The 21,124-nt window shown below is 46.5% G+C and overlaps 1 protein-coding gene across 5 annotated transcripts in view; it reads right to left on the bottom strand.

Moving 5' to 3' along the window:
• LOC311316903 (liprin-beta-1-like) overlaps nt 1–21,124 on the bottom strand; it is a 30,839-nt gene that overhangs the window by 8,526 nt on the left and 1,189 nt on the right. For 4 of the 5 annotated variants that reach the window (XM_084447856.1, XM_084447853.1, XM_084447854.1 and 1 more), the window contains 13 exons: nt 11,072–11,153; nt 7,122–7,327; nt 5,661–5,750; nt 5,029–5,142; nt 4,627–4,737; nt 3,654–3,746; nt 2,610–2,727; nt 1,675–1,736; nt 1,507–1,573; nt 1,261–1,385; nt 1,005–1,066; nt 820–877; nt 67–229 (listed from right to left, as the gene is read on the bottom strand). In XM_084447856.1, coding sequence (XP_084303982.1) covers nt 67–229; nt 820–877; nt 1,005–1,066; nt 1,261–1,385; nt 1,507–1,573; nt 1,675–1,736; nt 2,610–2,727; nt 3,654–3,746; nt 4,627–4,737; nt 5,029–5,142; nt 5,661–5,750; nt 7,122–7,327; nt 11,072–11,135 — 1,333 coding nt within the window. In that variant the 5' untranslated portion in view covers nt 11,136–11,153. Of the gene's footprint in view, nt 1–66; nt 230–819; nt 878–1,004; nt 1,067–1,260; nt 1,386–1,506; nt 1,574–1,674; nt 1,737–2,609; nt 2,728–3,653; nt 3,747–4,626; nt 4,738–5,028; nt 5,143–5,660; nt 5,751–7,121; nt 7,328–11,071; nt 11,154–11,600; nt 11,669–12,165; nt 12,371–21,124 lie in introns of those variants that run through there. The other variant, XM_084447852.1, reaches the window with a different exon arrangement.

The following is a 21,124-nucleotide window of genomic DNA, read 5'->3' as shown; positions in this document are numbered from 1 at the left end:
TGTTGTGAATGAGGAGAGCAGGGGATCAAGTGGGGGGCCGGGGCCGGGCCCGGGCGGGGGGCTCACCCAGGTTCGGGGCGCTGGCCGTTCTCTTGCCTCCGCGCATCTTGAAGAAGCCGCGGCCAAAAGAGGAGCGGGCTTTCTTGGTGCCGAAGCTCTCGTCACCAGTGTCGTTTGGCTTGGAGGCAGAGGGGGAAGGGGGACTCGCCTCCTCCTCCTTGGTTTTGATCTGTGAATAAAAAATGGAAACTTAAACGTATGAGCATATACTTAAAAATGTAGCTTGTTTTTCTTCAGCAACGCCATTGGTTGTTTCCCTCTCCATTTAAGCAAGTCCCATTTAATCAATTCTAAAACTGTCCTACTGCAGTTATAGTGTTGCACCACTAGGTGGCGGTAGGGCAGCACCACTATCTTTGCCCTGCACTCAAGACCCTGACACGCAGGGAGGCTAATCTACTCTGACAGCCATTCACCCAGACAGTGAGGGGCCACTCAGCCGAGCGGAGGGGCTCAGTGACTCAGCGCTTCCTGGCAGATAAGAGACAATGACGTGTCCCTGTGTCTGCGTGACTGGGCCGTGTGTGTGTGTGTGTGTGTGTGTTTAAACACGAGAGTTGGATGTGTTCAATAAGTCAACTCTCCCATGAGAACCCTCGTGTACATATGTCTTGCATGTGTTGTGGGGAAAGACATGCAGCAAAGAGCCCGGGCCGGCTTCGAACCGGCGCCGCTGCGGTACGGACTAACCCCTCACGCGGTACGCGTCGTAACCTGATGACCTGATGACCAGTGCGTGCCGAGTCAGGCCGTCCTTACCTGTTCAGTGCTGCTGGTTGTGTGGCTGGGGCTAACGTTACTCGACTCATCTGTGGGACTGTAATGAGAGGGACAGTCAAGCCCCGTTGGGAGTGAGTGAGGGAAAACGTAGAGTGAATGAGACATAAACATGGCAGTGCAGAGAAAGTGTGAATAAACAGTGCAAGTTCAAACACAAGCGTTACCTTTCACTAGCCTGGGGCCTCTCCTGCTCGTCCTCCGACAGCACTGCTACACATGCAACTCCCTGACAAGATTGAAATAACATTAAAACGTAGAAGGAACGTCAGTGAATATGGTTAAATGAACCAGGCACCAAAACATTGCTGAGGAGGAGGAGGAGCATTTTATGGGGAGGCTACACTGAACGCATTTCAGACAGAAGGTTGCGTCTGGGGTCCATCCTGTGTGTGAACTGTTATGACAGGGAGCGGCGTTTACCCCGTCAGACCGCCTTCCTGTCTCCGCCTTCTCCTGGACCGCGGCCCTGTCCATTTCCATGGCGACGTGAATCGAGGGGGACACGTCGTCCGGGATGTCGTCATAATCGTCTTCACTCAATTTATCTTGGGGGAGGAGGGGGAGGGACAGGGGGGGTTAGTTGTGAATGTGACACAAAACTAGGGACCCGTTTGTCGAACACTCGTGCTCAAACTTCTCATGTCCAAAGTCATCAACCCTTCTTACCCTTCACCATATCCTGGACCATCTTGTAGCGTGTGACCGACTCCTGCAGCTCCTCTATCCTCCGCTCCTATCAGTCGTAGGAAGGTATTGCGTCAGTTTGACAAAGAGACCTTGAGTCAATCAAACCATTCCTCTCAAACATCCATTGGATAACCATCTCCACTGTACCTTCTCATCATTGGCTGACATCAGGGACTCCAGCGCCCTCTTCGTCCTCAGCATCTCTGCATCTGGAAAACAGGAAGGCCCGCCCCCTCAGTGGAGAAACGCACTCTTCACATGCCTGAGCCGTGCGTCTGAAGTCTCTACACGAAGCCAGCCGCGCTCAACAATTATCATTACATTAGTCATTTAGCTGACGCTTTTATCCAAAGCGACTTGCAATAATTGCATTCAACGTCAAAGTACTACTAATTGCCAGAACTGCATCTCCTTTCTGAAACAAGTGACTAAGAGCATAATCTAGTGCTGAATGCAAGAGAAGAATAGCAATCTAAAATACAATAGGTGATTAAGAAGGAGGATCATTGTAGTACTTCTTGAAGAGATTAGTTTTGAGCCTGCGGCGAAAGATGGGCAGCTGTCCAGACGTCAGTGGGCAGGTCGTTCCACCACTGCGGGGGCCAGGACAAAGAAGAGCCGTGACCGTGTTGATCGACCGCAGGGGAGTGCGGCAGAATGTGACATATTTACAGACTCTTACGCAAAAAGTGCATTCCTCCACTGATAAGACAGTGAGCAGCAGGTTGAGAGATCCTGTCCAAACATGTGCAGCGTGAAGCCTGCAGACATGGGAGATCTGGGAGGTGGGAGGCACAGAAAGCCTGTATGCTCCTCAGAGGTTCTGCAGGTCTGCGGGTGATTACCTGATGTGTGGTATGGAGTGAACGCCGCCCTTCTGGGGGGGGAATTCCCCTACTTATTTTTCGACTAAGGAGTTATAGCTACATGCTTGGGGGGGAGTGAACATCTAGAGGCCGAGATGATGGAGTGATCCTGTTTAAACCCCGTCGAAATATCACGGAGGACTGCAAAACGGATGAGATTTCCAGACGACCGATTGGGAGCGTCGCCCGCGCCCCCGCCCTCCCCTCCTCCCCCACCTTTGTCTCCTCCGTCGGTTCTGTCTGGTCTCGGGAACCCCGCCCCGGTCTCGGCTCGCAGCCTCTGTAGCTCCGCCTCCCTCTCGTCCAGCTGCTCCTGCAGGCTCAGCAGCTCGTCCTGTGAGGGAGAGGAACAGATGCCGGGGACCGCGGCTACAAATCGGGCTGGGCACGAGGGCTTAACGTGCGGGGAAGGGGGGGGGATAACGGTGGGTTTCTAGCGTGAGAGTTGGATCCTCGGAGGCTAGAAACTCGACCGTTATGCCGAGCGTAGACGTGGACGGAGCACGTCCCGCAACATGGCGTGTTGGGCCGGATTGAGTCGGAGGGCCAGGGGAGGCTCTCCTCACACAACACACAACACATAACACACACACACACCCTCAGCTGGACATTCCACTGCGAACACAGCCCAGGTGGACTTTACTAGACCTCGTTAAGGGTCATCTACAACGTCCCCCCCCCCCCCCATCCTCCCACTTGTCTGTACACTTGATCTAGTCTGGAGGATTGTGTAAAACTGCAACCTTCCATAACTGAGCATGTGAAGCAAAGAGGATGTGCTTGTTGTGAAAACACACACTTGGCTTACTTGAAGCTTACTGGAGCGCGAGTCAGAGGGGCAGAGAGGGGCGACAGAGAGGGTTTGTTTAGCGTTCCACAGGGAGAGAGGCAGAGAGCAGAGGAGGCCTGGCTACAGGATTAACCTCAGGACACCCCCAGCTGGAGCTCGGTGCCCGGCTCTCAAGGCTGGACGGGCTAGCGTGGCGTGCGGAAAGATGGTGGTCAGCCAGGAGAGAGGGAGGAGGAGGAGGAGGAGGAGATGAGAGGAGAAAATGAGGGGGAAAAACAAGCCTGAAAGAAGTGAGTGAAAAGAGTGAAAGTTAACGGAGTGAAAGAAGTACAAAACGTCAACAACTACACTGCTGCGTTTCATGAATAATACAAAAGTGAGAAATCCGACCGGCCGTACTGTCATGGCCGATCAGACGTCAACGGATTGCCCTCGGCGGTCTTAGCGGAGCCGGGCTGCGCTGGACTCACTCTGGTGCACTTGAGTTTCTTCTCACACTGTAGTCTTTCATTCTCAATATCGGTCACTCTGAAGCGCAGGTCTGTCACTTCCTGGTACAGCCCCTGAGGGAGAAAAGGACTGCGTTACCCATATGCCCCGGGGGTCGGAAACCGTTCATCGGATAGTGTTATTGTACATTGTGGAGTTTCAGAGGTTCAGTTTCTTTTGTGGAAGGGGGGGCGGGGGGATTTTAAAACCAAGGATCATTTTCAGACAACTGTTCCAATGTGGAAAGTTCAAGGAAATGTTACAGTCAATTACAAGGGAACTACTTTCATCCCAATCAAGGATAATACCGTCTCCTGCACCTTGGAGCAATTACTACATAAACAGACAAGAGCTCAGGACAAAATATGTATTATCATTGACGGAGGAATGTGGTATGTGATTCATGACACAAACTTAAACAAACCTTCCAAAAAAAACACAGTTCGCCAGTGGAAATACATCGACCTCTGAGGGGGTGTAATTTATTGCTGAATGGGACTCAGCAGGGGACAAAAGAAGCATTAAATCTGTGTGAGACTTTGCATTTCCACTCTGCTCGGCTCCCCTCGGCTTACTGTGTCTGAAACCCACACGCTCTGAAGGCAATATCCTCTCAGGCTCGGCCCAGGCTCGCTGGTGAACCGACAGCGTGAGTGGAAATCCTGAGTCTCTCAGACTCTCTGGGGAGGGAGGAGGAGGAGGAGGAGGGGGGGGCGGGGAAGGGGCAAGGAGACTTTATGAGGGGAAATGGACTGCAGGAGTGGGGGTGTTTTTGGGCAGCTCTCTCTCTCCCTGTGGGCCGAAGCCGTCCAGGCACCGCATGACGGATGGTGGAGCAGGGACTCCGAAATGGGCCGAGACCAAACTCCGCATGGGATCTGGAGTCATTAAACCGTCTGTGTGGCTGCCAAGATCTGCATGCTATCTATGCGTGTGTGTGTTGCATCTCTATACCTCACTATCCCTCCGCTCTCTATCCACAGCAGTCAGCTTCAGTTTCAGGCTGGAGACCTCGGTCATCAGTTCCAGCTTCTGTGTCTCCAGGGCTGACTGATTCAGCAGCTCCTAAGCATAGAACACACAGTCTCAGACAGGACTCCATGACACACTTAGGCTGCACACAACTACAGGCTTAGGTACAGTAAATGTCTGTTTCCTTTGACATCAGTAAAAAAAATGAAATTGAAAATATTTGCTTTTTTCACAGTCCCAACTGTGATAAATGTCTCCAAAAATACAAAGGGTCACCACCAGGTCAATAATGTCCATCCTGTGACATCCTGCTGCAGACACACACCCCCCCTGCAGACACACACACACACACACACGCACGCACGCACATACACGCACGCACACCTGTTGTAGCAGTTCCTCTGTGGCGTCGAGCTTCTCTCGGTGTTCCTCCAGGCACATGTCCAGGTCCCTGATCTTCTCCCCCTGCACCTCCACCTGGTCAGTCAGCACGCTCACCTGGACGGGAGGAGAGACGACGGTCATCTAACACACGCCTGCGTCACCACCACGGACCACACGGTCATCGCACACACACACGTCACCGCGCACCGACCACACGTTTCTTCTTCGTGGTACGTAGTCTGTAGAAACTCTAGACTGTGATTCATGCCTAGATGGGTGCCAAGAAGCCTACAAACGAATATCCATATAAGTGCCATTTCCATTTACGGTTGTGTTACTGTTTCGTAACCTCAGTGCCTTCTGACCCCGACATCAAACGAGGGTTAAAAGCATAGCGTTACATAGAAGACCGTGTGTCTTGCAAGTGTTGTATATCATTCACACAAAATATTATTAGGATGGTCTGTACATCTGTTACTGTTCAAGCGCTCCCCCCCAAAATCCAAACACACATGGTTATTCGTCTCTAGGCATCAATAACAGGCAGAAAGCCAACGAGACAACAGTCGTACTACAGTGTAGTAGCTGTAGCTTGATTGTGACCTCGTGAGACGGTGTTTGCTCGCGCACACCTGGAGGACGAGACACTCCTTGTCGCTCTCCAGCCGCGAGAGTCGCTCCTGGTAGATCACGTCCCCCGCCACTGACCCGTGCCCGTTGGTCTGGAAACACAACACACAGTCACGCGACGAACATCATCACACAACTGACAACGTCACACGACAGACATCCTCACACAACAGACACCGTCACACGACAGACATCCTCACACAACAGACACCATCACAGTCACACAACAGTCACCATTGGACAACAGACACCATCATACAACAGGCACCATCACACAAGAGACACCATCACACAACATCACTATCAGACAACAGAAGCTGCCTCTCTTGTTTGAAGGAGGCTTTGAAGCAGGCACAGATCAGCCTGCTGATACTGTACAAGGAAGATGATCTGGGAGATATGCACAGAGGCATCATAACAACCTCCCTGACAATGGAATCACATGGTCGATTCCATGACATGTGGAGGCACAGGAGAGGAGCCACGTGAAGGTCATATGAGAGACATGTGAGTCTCGGGTTCTTACATGTGAGCGCTGTGTGTGTGTGTGTCTTTGTGTGTCTGTGTGAGAAGTGTAAATCGAATCAGAACTCAAGTCTTCTCCGATTTCACACGTGGAAAGAAAGGCGTTCGGAAGAATAGAAGATGAAGCGCGGGGATGAGGAGCGGGGGGGAAAAAGAAAAAAAACGAGGTCCACTATGAATCGTCTGTCGGTTCGGGGTCGGAATCCATTTCCAGCATGACACAATAAACATAATTCAGTAGAGGAAAGGTGTTGTGACAGGCAAGGATCGGGAGACAGAAGGCAGATCGCAGTGGAAACAATATGGTCTACTCCTTAAGCCTCCTACAGACTGAGATTTTTGCAATCATATAAGTTTATTGCAAGCCACAGTGTGTGACACAAATCTATAATCTCGGGTACGACCAGTATAAAATCAGGCTCAGCCTGGGAAGCCAATCCTTCAAATCAAATAAACCAAAGAGTATTAGCCGATATACCAGTAGCCCACTCAGTACGACACAAAAAAATACAACATGTGCATAATCCTCCTTGTAGCCATTGGCACACTGACCAAAGGGCAGACTAGGGATGGAGCGATAACTGGTATAATGATAAATTTAATTTTAAAAAATTCACGGTTTATCGCAATAAAATAACCATTAAAACCGAAAAGTTCGATTTCTGAACTTTGGTTGATGCTATTTACAGTGAATTTTTCAAAACTAGCAACAGTCTCCAAGATTCATTATTTTAAAAAAAAGTGCACAGTGCTGCTAATTATATTTGTGGTTTTCAATCTAAAACTGGGTGAAATTATGTCAGTGTATCAGTAGTTGAAAATAACATTTTCAGCACATTTTAGAATGGCGCAATAATACTGATAACCGTGATAATTTTGGTCACCATAATCGTGATATGAAATGTTCATACCATTACATATCTAGGGCGGACCCCTACCATGCGTCCCTGCAGCCAGCCCACCAGTCCCTCCGTGGTGGCATCGGGCACCTGGCAGCGGAGACCCTCCCTCTCGTCCGCGTCCATCAGCTCCAGCGCCCCCCGCAGGTCCTCCAGCAGGTGCAGCGCCCGTAGGCTGCCCAGGAAGGGCGAGGTGGGTGACTGGCAGTCGAACAGCCCGTTGGAGTAGTCCATGGCCTTGGAGCCTGGGGGGGTCAGGTGAGGAGGCAGGTAAGGTAGAGAGATCCTGATCTCACCAGTTCACATTCACTTCCTCTCTGCAGATCAGGCTGGACTTCCCCCTATCCCTAACGATTGCTGTGGGTGGGAGTTAGGGCTGGGACTTTTGCCCAAAAATCATATTCGAAGTTCGTTTATTTATTAATAATAATATTCGAATATATTCGAATTATTATTAATAATATTTTTTACCATTAAATTCTTACAGAAAGACCTACCTAGGTTTTAAAATAAAGTTGTGCACATTCTGTCCACTAGTGGGCATTGTATCATAGGCAATATCGATAAGCAATGATGTTTTCAGAATGATTTTTTATCAGATGTCTTAGTTATATCAAGATTAACTGCGAGGGGAGTCCCAGCCCAGCTGATAACCCTCCGTTGCGGGTTGGGGGGAAGCAACGGTCGGCTGGGATCCTGCCTCTCATAGTTAACCAGCAACTGGTCAGTGGACGGTACCAGGCAGCCTACGCTATGTCTGAATCAAAGAAGGTTATCAAACTAGCTGGCTAGGATCATTTAAGCATAACAATCCAACGGCTCCAACTCCCCCAAAAGAACCCCTCCACTGCACAAGCACCAACCCCAATAATAATAATAATAATAATAATAAGCACAAGCTACCGAGTGCAACGTTAGCCTTGCTAACGGAGATAATGCATTTGGAGGAGAGTTGCAGCTGGTGCTAAACGAGGCAAAGGAAGAATATTTTGTGGACTATTATCACATCCATTTCACAGTTGGGATTATACAGAAAGGTGAGGATCGAGCCTGTGTTGGATGACCAACTCAAATGCCTGGCTAGCTCAATATTGTTGTGAGCCGGAGCCCGTCGCTTTCACTGGATGACTCGTGAAGCATGCTTCATTTATCTCGCATACTAAACATGTTTTCGTGGAGTAGTACAGGTATGTACTAAATCGCATGTAGTAGGCGAGTTGCAGTATGTACTATATAGTATGTAATATGGACATTCGGACACGGCCCAAGCTCCTTGGTAAGGGCTGGGTAAGGGCGATCAACCTCCTTGTTTACATTTTTACTTGCTTACCGATTGGCTATTTGGATCCTGCCGTCACAGTCATACAACGACTATTTTTTAGTAACTAGTTAGTAGTTACTAGTTAAGACAACGCCTAAATTGCCGTGGTGCAACCGAAATTAGACACCAAACTAATATGCGACTAACTAGTAGCAACTAAGAGTTTAGTCAGTGTTTAGGCATGACTACATGCTTGGGTTTATGGTGCGTTCCAGGCAACCCGTAACTCGTGTTTTTCCGACGTCCTACACGTGAAAATGCTCTGGAATGGCAGTAGCCTACATCGATCTGTACGAGTTCACGGGTGGGAAGTTACGGGTTTGACTGCCATTCCAGAGCATTTTCACGTGTAGGAGGTCGGAAAAACACGAGTTACGGGTTGCCTGGAACGCGTGCTAACTAACGTCACCTCCTACAGGAGCCCAGGTGTCCAATAGCCTTGCTAATGAGCTCGCGATTGCAACTTCACCAGGCGTGAAAAACCCTCTGAATCTGAATCAAAAGCAACGTTTGCTAGCCAACACATTTACAAAAAATTATGCCTATAACAGGTTCGAATATTAAGGGCTGCCTAATATTCGTTCGAATACCAGTATTTCTGTCAATATTCGAATTATATTCGAATCCCGAAGTTCGGACTCCCAGCCCTAGTGGGAGTACTTGCCTTACTCCTTCAGCCAATCAGCGTAACAAAACAAAACTTTTCAAATCCAGTTGGAAGAAGGGCTAAAGCGTATTTTCCGCCGAGAAACTCTCCTAGTGCATACTCTTGTTCTTGTTGATATTGAGTCTATGTATGCAATTACTGCACTTATGGCTGTGTTTATTCCACTAATGTTAACGTTACTGCTTGTTGCTTTGGGAGGTGCCATCAGCCTACTTTTTTGCCAACGACCTGCATTTCACGCCATCAACTAGGGGAACCATACAGGGGCTAGGTTCTACTGGGGGAACCATACAGGGGCTAGGTTCTACAGGGGGAACCATACAGGGGCTAGGTTCTACTGGGGGGCAGAACAGCAGTCAGAACACAGTACCTGATTGGACCGGTCACAACGTAATCAGAATAATTGTTCAAGATAGGGGGAAATCCAGACTGATCTGCAGAGAGAAACTGAATGTGAACATGCACACCATAGCTTGCACTATGCCCTCATGCACGTGCACGCTTATATACATTACAATCCCCTCCAGATATACGGAGAACATTCCAGTGGGATTACTGGGAGAGGCACTATTAGCTGCGGTGATGTGGACTTCAGAATGCGGCCTCAAAATAAATATCATGCATTCTACAAGCAAAGATCAACAAACTGATACCTATTCGCCTTATTCACCTGGCAGCCATATTGGTCAGTCTGGGGTGCGGATGCGGAAGTGCCCGTTGACTTCAATGTTAAAAGTTCGCTGTAAAAACATCACTTCAAGAACCGAAAGTGTCAAAATAACAGGCTGAATACACTATCGGGGTTACAAACTCATCATTACCAGACTCTGATTGTTTTTCACTGCCGTTGTTTTCGCATTTGGAAAATACATGGGGGTGAATGAGCCATAGTTAGCCGTCAGCTGCATTCACTCCGATGCATTACCAAACGCGAAAAGAACGGCAGTGAAAAACAATCAGAGTCTGGTAATGATGAGTTTGTAACCCCGATAGTGTATTTAGCCTGTTATTTTGACTATTTTGGTCATTGAAGGCAACGGACACTTCTGCATCCGCACCCCTCATTACGTCAGACTGACCAATATGACAGCTGAGGTGAATACGGCGAATTAATCAATCATATTAGTTCAGTCAGCAAGGGAAGCAATAAGCACTGGCCAGTTTACTGGACTTGGGGATTTTATGTAGGGATTGATAGGCCAGTGGTTAGAGCAGGGACTGAAAAAAAAGCGCCTGCTAAGTGACTAAATTGAAACTGTAAAATTGTTAATGTTCCCCATATGAACAGTAATCACCATCTAGCAGCAACGCTCTCTAAATGTCAACCTTCATAGAGATGCTTGAGAGAAAAATAAATATATATCTGTATAAATATTTAAATACTCAAGCAGGCCTTTCCCACCAGCAGCAGAGCCTAGAGGGATGGTACGAGCACTGTGGTTTCTGTGGTAACCAGGGGTCTGCTGGAGGATGTCACGTGACCAGCCATCTTTCTTCCATTGGAAAAGGTCAACGCTATAATTACACAAGTCAGCGGAAAAGCAGGGAAGCCCTCACAACCGGCCCGCTCGGCTCAACTGCAAATGGCATAGCAATATGGCTAAACCTCTCCTAGCGAAGTCGGAGTCTGAGTGCTAAACCATAGGCTCGCGCGACTTGAATAATAATTACTTTCCACTGACGCTGAAACAATGGAAAATTCGCTGTTGGGTCTCATGGAGGAGGAATGCTGTGGGAGTAGTTGCAGTAATATAGTCAGCATCCTGTGAACCCTCCCCAGAGCTATCCCTGAGGGATTTATCCAGGAAGAGCATGAAACGTCACTATGCTGTAGATATAGGCTAGAGATAGTACCAGGAGCAGGCAGGCCCATATAGCCTTTCGCCCGACTGAATATGCAACAGATGTGAGCATTGATTCCTCTGAAAATATCGGAGGAGGATTTGCCCCCGCAATTCACTGTGACTGTTAGCATGTGTGGCCTGCGTTTGTGTGTCTTACCTGCTATGATCCCATCCATTTGCTCCAAGGCAGCTGCCAACATCTCGCTGGCGTCGGACATCATCTTCACTCCACTGTGAACCTGAAAGGAGAGCAGGCAAAGCGTTATAGGTTACGACACAGCAGGCAAGATGACACCCTTGTCTATCGTCTCTATTCTCAATTGACTAACTTAGAGCCAAAAAGGTCAAATGTGAGTAAATAGTTGAGTGTGTGAAGGTATGGAGTTGAGAGGATCATTTTGCAACCCCTCTGAAAGCCTTGAGAAATGACAAAAATACATCCTTAGCCAAGAAATTAAATACGAGTCCCACACACACTCATACGCAGTGGGGTCGAGACCACCCAATAGTCGGGAAACCCCCTCAACAAGGCCACACTGACTTTCAAAAAGAAAATATTGAGGGTGTTTAAGATTCAAGACTCCGGGGTCATATTACAACTTGACTAGTGATTATACTGTATTATAGTGAGACCTCCAGAAACTTGTGTAAGTCTCTGTGATGTCTGGATCACTGCAGCCTCTCACTTCCCAAACCCCTTCCTGATAACAGGGCTTCATGTTCTGCGTTCAGTAGGGGATCCTGGATTATCCGCCTGTTTGAAAGTGAACAGCACATTAGCAAAGTCCCGTGTGATCTCAAGAACGTCTCGTGTGATCATGTGTAATTACAGTACGGTTCACGGCAGAGTGAATGTGGTGAAGTGAAGGATTGCCTCTGTCTGTGTCATTAATACTGTGCTTTGATAAGGAAGTCTAACAGGAAATCCAAGACTCATTTGTCTGGTATTTTTGTTTGGGGCATTGCAGCGTTTTAAAGTTTTGTTAGTTACTAGATTTGCATTGTAAGTTACTAGATTCATTATAGAGAGGATAGGATGGATTTATAGTGTTTAAGTATCTATTACTTTCATATTGCCATACTTCATGACCATTTTATAAAAGCAATAGCTTTCTCTTCAGGCCTGTGTTATATGGTTGTTATATCACAGCTAAGGGGCTGTCGGCCGACGCCCCACAGCAGTGATATAATATCCATATACTGTACCACGGCCTGTCGTGAGCTATTGCTTAATAAGTATATCTACTTCACCTTGTTCAAGTATTAGGCCTATTGTCATTACGAACTGAATGAAGTTAATAAATCCAGGTCTCTGAAGAAATAAAATGCAGGGAAAACAGCAGCATTTCACTTCCTTCGTAAATGTATCCCCCTGTATGGTATCCTGGATAACGCATTTAGAACAGCAATGCCAAACAAACTGTCCCATTCAAAGGAAACATGACTGCATTTAGCACAGACGTCGCAGCAATGAACTTTAAATGGGGTCGTGACTTGAGGGCCATGACCGCGTCTGGGAACAAATCAATGCCCCCCCCGCCTCACCCTCCATTCCATGTCCCAGGTTGACACCAGCTCCACAAGGCAAATATTCAAAAAATAAATAAATAAATAAATAAAACTGGCCAACCTAGATTGTTCCCAGTTGTGAATGGGGAAACCATTGTCTTGAAATTGAATCAAATACATTTTCACAACATTCGGGGGCGAATTCACTAAAGGATTGCGCAGCTTTTCCTGACGCAAAGCCTGTGCAAATAAGTCAAAAATTATGTTTGCTATTCACAAAGCCCTCGCAAAGGGTGAAATACGGTGTTAACTGCGTTGCGTTCGTCATTGCGTTGCTCTGCGCCGGTGTTATTAGCTCATATTTAAATTAGGTAATATGGGCGGAGAATGTTCCCCTTTCTATGCAAATGAACATTATTGCAAAACCCGCCCAATTCACAAACATCGGCGCAAATTGCCTCACGCAGTTAAAGTGAAATTAATACCGTTTTCAGAAACGTGGTGGTATTTAAGCGCAAGGGGTGTGTCGCGGTCAGCCTGTCCGCTGATCATGGCAGCAGTGATTGTTGCGAGGCGAAGGCATCGCAATGCCAGGCATGTTGTTCGTGAGAGAATATTTAGAAGAAGGTCACTTTTTGATTTAACACTAGAACCACCGCGGTAACTGTTTGGACACCAGAGCGCGCAGCTCTTCAGCCAACTGGAGGATGAAGTCGCGTCTGGGGAGGCTCAGTTGACTATGCGTCTCTCCACCCGTCCCCAGCGAGTCCAAGCTCCCCAAATGAATAATACTTATTTATAATAGCCTACATAGCATGAAACTGTGCGTATAATAGTCTATACGCGAAACTGCGCATTCCCTATAGCTGTTCATTGAACGGCTGGGGGCCGATATAGGTATAAATAAATAAATAAAAACATAGCCTACACAATATTTGTTTTATTTGAATGGTCTTGAAAATATTTTGCTTTTGTATCATAGGTGACGGCAGGTATCATCTTCAGCCATGGATGATGACTCCCGTGCGTAATCCTTCCAACGTTGGAGAGGCGGCGTACAACTGGGCTCACATCAGGACGCGCGGTGTGATTGAGTGCACATTTGGAATCCTGAAAAGCCGTTTAGATGCCTAGATCGTACCGGTGGGGCAATGTTATACACTCCCCCAAAAGTATGCCAGATCATCGTGCTGCAACTTGCATAACATAAAATGACAATTTTTCCTTTGTTCGTCTTTTTAAATCATTCCACCTCCGTTTGCAGTCTTCCGCGTTTACACACACAAATGGCACTGACTGATTGGGAAATTAAAAACCAAATATGATTTTTTGCTGCAGTCGTGATATTTTTTGCCGAAAGCTGTGAGACATGTTTTTGAACCTCGTCCGTGAGGCCTTCAAATTCGCTGTCTGAAAATCGTATCTTTCTTTTTCTGTCTGCCATCGTCCAATGATATGCATACGAGTTGTATGCGCTGTATGCGCAGTATTTATAGTCATTTCCTATATCAGCAGCAAATTGCACTCAGCCGCAAACACCGAATGGGCGTGTTTGCGCTGGGATATTATTAGCGCAATATCTTTAGTGAATAGGTTTTTAAAACGGAGCACATAGCGGGCGCAACTGACGCGCAATATTATGGTGCAATTAGCGGGCGCAATTTGCTTTAGTGAATTCGCCCCTCAGTTCATCCGCTCCACCTCAATGCCTAGTCCTGTACAGACAGTGTGATTTGGTATGAATGACGCGATGGCAGAATAATGTATGTATGAATGGCCACAGCGGAAAATGTAGTGAGACACATGCAGGACATGACGAGAACGGACTTCAGTCAGAAGTGGCGTGGCAAGTCAAAACAAAGATTAGCTGGTTGACATGCACCACACAATAACAAGGGTGATTCACACTCCTCTTAGCCTCATACCCGTGGGGGCCATCTCCTGTGACCAGGCAGGCAGTCACAGGACAGGGTTTGGGGGAATAATGGGGCCATTCTCCCAGGGATCTCCCTCCACAACATGCCGCTAGCGCCTGGAATCCCAGACTGAACCAACCAAAGTCGGAAAGCGTTATTCCCAGCCTTCTGAGCGCGAGATCAAACTAGGGGCAGTCACACGCTTCCCGTTCTCTGTAACTGATCCCACAATTTCATTAAATCACTTCGGTCGTATGGATCAAGGTGATTCGATCAGCGTAGCGATGGACCGTACAGCGGATCATGGGAAAGGCACACAGAGCCTGACTGAGCCCTAAAAAATCTTGGAATGATTTTAGATTAAATCACACAGAGTCACACAATGACCTGATATGGATTCCTGAGCCAAGCCATTTGGAATGGCCGGTCCTGGAAGGTCAGGAGATCCCTTTCCTTGTTCAGGGCAGCTAGCCTCTGGGTTGGGAGTTGGGGTGATGCACTGAGGGGGCCAGAGAGGGCCAGAGAGTCACACCCGTCCAGCATGGTAGGAGCTTGGAACAGGCTAGGAGAGCATAGTTAAACCACTGGACTCTTATTGGGAGAGGGAGCCTGAATGTTCAACACACAGAGGCCTTTGTCTGCGCTGGTTCGGTCATGGGCCCTTTGGGCAACATTGGGTCAGGTTTCATCCAGAACACAGCCACGCTCTCACACTGCTAAGTACTTACTCTGCCCAATAAACACATCTCTAATTGAGCCAGCCCTGGAACCGCAACTGAGAAAGGAGTTACGTACATGGATGCCTGAAACAATTCCAGTATTATAAAGCTGACCGCAACACTACGTTGGATGGAATCCGTGGCCGTGCTCTTTGAAAGGAACACAAGTCATACCGTTGTTCAATGAAGTCACTGGGAATTCCGACTGTAAAAGTCAATTTCAAATTGAAAGTATCGTCAGTAGCTGCTGACTGAAGGCTACCTATTAGAAGGTGGAGCTGTTTCTCCCATGGTATTTCCACCTGACGGAAACCTGCCCCAGCCTCACACCAGGGAGTGGATATTTGGTCAGCTGCCTGCCTCACGGCCTGAGGGGGCAAACCCAAGACTGTGAGCTTTTCTAAACACAAACAGCCGTTTTTAGGATAATTTTAGTTCTCTCTTTGGGATAGTAAAATAGAAACCAGCTACAAGCTTAAGCGCATGTTAAAGAGTAGGCTAGCGTTATAGACTACACTATTAGGTACTTCAGTAGGCCTGATGCTTTCATCAAACAGAATTAGTTTCAGAATTGAAGCAGATGAGTTGTGAAGGCTTTTGATTACATCATTAGATATCACCAAACTTCATAGTTACCCCCTCAACCCCTGCTCCCCCTCATGACCCCCCCCCCCTGCTCTGTGTATTGTAACTTAGATCACTACTGTCCTCTTCTTTGAATCAAATGCTACTTGAAATCCCCTTGAAATCTAAGTCGCAAAAGTGGGGGAAAAAGAATCTTGGAAATTGGCACGGCATAAACTCAATTCCCTCTCAAAAGCCAATATAATAATAGCCTGAACTTTATGATGTCAGGAGGAGCAGAGTTTCCATGTCTTACATCACTCACTACTGGATGATTCATCCGAAGAGCAAATCACAGCCTCCACACTGGAAGCCTAGTGATTATCTATGCTGTTTTGTGAAGCAGCGTCTGGGCCCGTTCCTTTTTGTTGCGCTGTCTGGCAGTAGTGTAGAAGAATCCATCGGTCATCATTCCTGAGCTGGTTAATGCTCTCCATCGCTCTTTCTCCCTCCCGGTGAGATCTCTGCCTGGTGCCTGACTCTGGCATCTCCGTGACCTGCGTGACCTTATCTCCCTACTCCCTTGGGATTCTTTCAAAACTCCCCCAGATGTGCTCTGCTCTCACTAGTGCACACATACCACTGTGGCTCCACACACACAAATGCACACGCACACGCGCCTCAACTTCTTTAGCTTCGTGAGACCCTCCTGATCTAGCAAGCTCACTTTCAGTTACTCTCCGCAGATCAGTCTGGCCTTCCCCCCAATCTCGAGCGATTTTATTGGCTGGGCTTACTTACCTTGACAGACCAACTCCTTCAGCCATTCAGCGTACCAAAACGTTTGCCAAATCCAGTCGGAAGAACAGCAAAAACTTATTTTCCTCCGAGGAACTCCACTCTTGCATATTTCTGCAATAACTGCACTTATGGCTGTGTTTATTCTACTAACATTAACGTTGCTGCTTATTGCTTCGGGAGACTATTTTGCCAACAGCCTGTATTTAATTTTCCCTTTCACACATCAACTACGGGAACCAATCTGGGGCTACGTTCTACTGGGGAGCAAAACAGCAGTCAACAGTCCCTGATTGGCCCGGTCAAAACATAATATGAGAGAAATCGTTCGAGATAGCTGGAAGTCCAGACTGATCTGCAGAGAGAAACTGAAAGGGAACTTGTAAGATCAGGATGATTGCACCAGGCTACAACTTATTGTCCAGCAGCAAAACATATTACATACTCACTGACATCTATCACTGACTCAGTAAAGAGCACACTCCATTTGAACAGGAATGACTAACAGGTAGTGGTTTTTCATCAAAACTCCAGACTAACAGGTAGGGGTCCTGGATCAACAACAGTGGACAAAGGGAGAAAAGAGAGTTTCATCTCTTGCAAAGAAAATGTTTTGGCCTGTAGGCGCTTTCCACAAGACAGACAAATTCTCTGATGAATGCAATTTGGCATCAGGCTGGAGGTTAGCCTTTGGAGTGAGTGGGTAGAGACTATTCTGGTTTATTTACACAGTTTGACATCAACCAGATGTAGAGATATGGAGGGGGTGGGACATCTAACTCTAAAGCACTGCCTGGGTCTTATGAGGTGCGCGCACACACACACGCACCCACACACAAAGACGATACAAACACACGCACACACTCACACACAAAATGAGATCCTGCTGGCACTTCATTTGCCTGTGTTCCTATAGCTGTGTAGGCAGCCAAGTTCCAGCTGTGGCACAGATGTGTGTCCTTCAGAAGTGAACTGGCTCACACACTCGTCTCCCCCTTTAAGTTGGCAGGCTGTGTTTTCACAGGGGCTCAAGGCTGGGGGGCCGAGAGAGTCCAATATCCCATAGAGCAGATTGCAGAATGCTATTTCAGTCATACACACCTCACCCTAACAGCACAAGGTGTCCTGAGCTGATATACCGACGCCCATTCACACACGTGACCTTGTTGGCACACGTTTTTAGCTGGGCTGTTTTGAGAGGTACAGTAGACCTTGCCATCTTGGCCTATGTCTGGTCAAGTCGCAGTAGGCTACTTGGCTGAGACGTAACCCATGTCTAGAGGTCAAAGTTCACTCCTCTGTAGCTGTGGCCAAACCCCGGCAGGACACACAAACAGCTCTTTGTCCTGTGCATAGTCACGTGGTCAGCGCGGGGACACTGATCCCAAGGTACCACCATTTCCCCTACACGTGCAGGCTAAATCACAGCCAAAACACATTAGGGGTAAAAGGAACTTCTGAAGCACACGGTCCTGCTGTGCCACAAGTAGCCTAGAGAGCTGGGAAGAAACATTGTTTGGCTGTTACTAGAGAGCTGACTAGACTTGTGTTGTTTCCGTTCTAATGGGCCATCTCAAATGCGTCCACCGCCCACTCCCTTGTTTGCGAACCAAGGCAACTCATTAGGCCTTCATTATATGACAGCGCCTCTGTTCTCTGAACAAAACAATAAGACGTCATCCCGTGTAACAAAGACACTGTTCAAATTGTGTGGTACTGATATCATGAGTCTGGCAAGAGCATCCTCACTCAAAATGACCTTCGCCTTGTCCTGTCAGGAAGTAATTTCCTGACACGTGCTTGAGAAATGTCTTCCTTTTCCCAAGCTAGTCTGGAATGTTACTACACACAAAGCTCCTGTTTTTGTTAGGAACAAAACACACTTTGTTGGTGCGAGGAATTCACTCAATTTCCATTTTATACAGCTAGTGTACCCAAAAGTAAGAACAGGAATTCAACACAAAGAGGTTTCACATGTTATGTTAATGTAAAGTAGGCTACAGTACATGGGTAATTTTTTCTACTCCAGAAGCACAAAACCGCCGCACAACATATCATGTGTGACCAATAAGGGTTACGCCCAGAAGCTATTCCCCCTCTCAAAATACTCCTCCACAGTGTAGTAAGATTGCAGAGGTATGTATGGAATGTAAATGGCGAGGAAAAGTAGGGCTGGATGGTGCAACGCATATCAAGACAACACACAGTATGGTTAGTGGATCTCGCGAAGAAATACTTTTGACTAGAAAGGGTGCTCAGAGAGCACAGGGGATGGGTTCCAAGTTGGCTTATGCTATACCCCTCCATTGAGTTTCGTGAAAATCGTTCTGGTAGTTTTTGTGTAATCCTCAGATATTATTCTGTTTTACATGCATATAAACATAAGATATTGGTTGCTGCTTAGAAAGCAAATAAATAAAGTTGATATCCAAGATCATGATATCTAAAGCTGACTTGATTCCTCATTGTAAAAGAGAGCCAACGTTCTCTAAAGAAAAAAATTAAACATCTTCATCGCGGCTCGAACCCGCAACGAAAATCATGAGACTTAACGCCTTAACTGCTCGGCCACCAGGCAATGCATAAGCCTGGCAGAAGAAGTAAAGACTATAAAGGCTGCTCAGAGAGCACAGTTGATAAAAATGAATAGATAACAAAGCAGCACGGTGTGACTATCCCTGTAATTTTTCATATGATATCAGAGTAGGCTACATTTAGTAGAAAATAGTTTGTGGGATGTTCCAATCGCTCTGGTAGTTTTTGTATAATCCTGCCATGTGATTATACATAGCAGGATTATACAAAAATACTCAAATTAAAAAGAACACATAGCTAGTGAAACCCTCAAGGGGCAAAACCTCAGCCCAGATGTGCAGGTAGTTTATGATTTATATGTAGGCTAATACCACAGGATCCAGGCTAAGAAAATGTAACTTTTCCTAATACAGTGTTTATCTGATTTGTTTTTCATGAGTCATATATGATTTTGTTTTACATGCATAGAAACATAAGACAATATTGGGCGTAGACGGCAAAAAAAAAAAAGTATCAAAAGCCGAACCCGGGCCGACGCATTGCTAGACTGGTAGGCTTTATTACCGCTCGGCCACTGGCGGTATCCGACAGGAGAAGTAGATATAAAGGGAAGGAAGCCGGTCCAAGTATGGCAAATGTTCTCTTTTAATTCATGTATTTGCCCAGTGATTATGATCCACACCAAAATTGTAGCCTGTGTGTTCTAACTTGGCCCATGCTACACCCCTCCACAGAGTTTCATGAAAATCGCTCTGGTAGTTTTTGTATAATCCTGCTATGTGACCGAACGAACAAACAAAATAACAAACACAACTGAAAATATACCCTCCGCCAGCGGTCGCTGGGCGGAACCAAATATATGCCAGATGCATTTGTCGTCAGGGTAGCCATTCTGCACATGGCAACTCTCAAAAGGTGAGTGAGCAGATGAACAATTTGATGCGGACAGTAAGCGCAGTGAACAAATGAACAATTTGATGTTGACTGTGGGCCCAGCTTCCTGCAACACACTAAGCCCTCTATCGCTGGACTAGGCCTACATCACCTAATTTGGAGACAAGCTAGTTCTGCTTGAGAACAAACTCTGACACTAAACTGCCTGAGAAAATGATTAAAGTCAACAAAACTATTCACTTCTGCAGCCCTCACTTCAAGTTCAGGTTATTTAAGAAGGGGCAGTGCATATTCATCAACAATACGTCTGATCTAGCCAAGAGGCTAATTTTCATTCCCTGGCCAAGGTGTTATTGCTTCCTAAAATAGCAAACGATAAAAGTAAACGGTGAAACAAAAAGACCATAGTTTAAAAAAGGACACAGTTAAGCAGAAAAAAACACAAGAAGAAGCAAGCAGGATACAGTGAGGACGAATGTTTACATAATAGCACGATGTCAATCAAACATGTAGAGGTAAGTTCAGTTAAAAAGGACCAACAGGTAAAATGAACCAGATAAGGTTGGAGCGTCATAGCACATGCAATTTTCACAGCAAATCACAATAGCTGACCTTGCAGTGTTGCTACAAGACTAGTTGACCTAGTAAGAATAGTTTTGATTGGTTTGAGGTTGTTTGAGTGGGCGGGACCAAGTGTCATTTTCAAGACGACAGAGAAAGTGGGAGGTAAGTGAGCATGGCATATCAGATTTCACTTATCACTGATAAGGGTCATAAAGGAATTATAAGAAAACTTACCAACAAAGAAAGATATGTATGAGTAGTGTTTTTTAGCCTCTTTCTAATTAAAAAAAAGTTCATGAAAAATGGCCTTTGATTTTTATAAAAAGTCATTAATAGCTGGTCCATTTTAGCTGAAAAAACTCAGCTAAAATGGACCACTCTTTTCAGGTAAATTGGACCGCATAGACACACAATGAATGCAATGACCACTCACCATGAGAATGCTCACTTTGAGCATTGATCACATTATAGACCTATTATGCTCTAATCTGAGCAGCAGACTATTTCAGTTTTTACTATTTTTTACACAACTTGACATACATTTTTTAATGAAATATGTGTATTTAATGTATAACTTGTTGAAATGTTTATACTAATTAAAAGGTTTAATCATAAATAACCGTTGTTCTCTCTTTTATACTGGTCCATTTGAACTGACAGCTGGTCCATTTTAACTGAACAGGCGGTCCATTTTACCTGAACAGTGTGTTC

Source organism: Borostomias antarcticus, assembly GCF_949987555.1.
Source record: "Borostomias antarcticus genome assembly, chromosome: 13".
Lineage (NCBI taxonomy): Eukaryota > Metazoa > Chordata > Actinopteri > Stomiiformes > Stomiidae > Borostomias > Borostomias antarcticus.
Note: the sequence above shows the minus strand (reverse complement) of the source record. Positions and strands in the feature narration are given on the sequence as shown.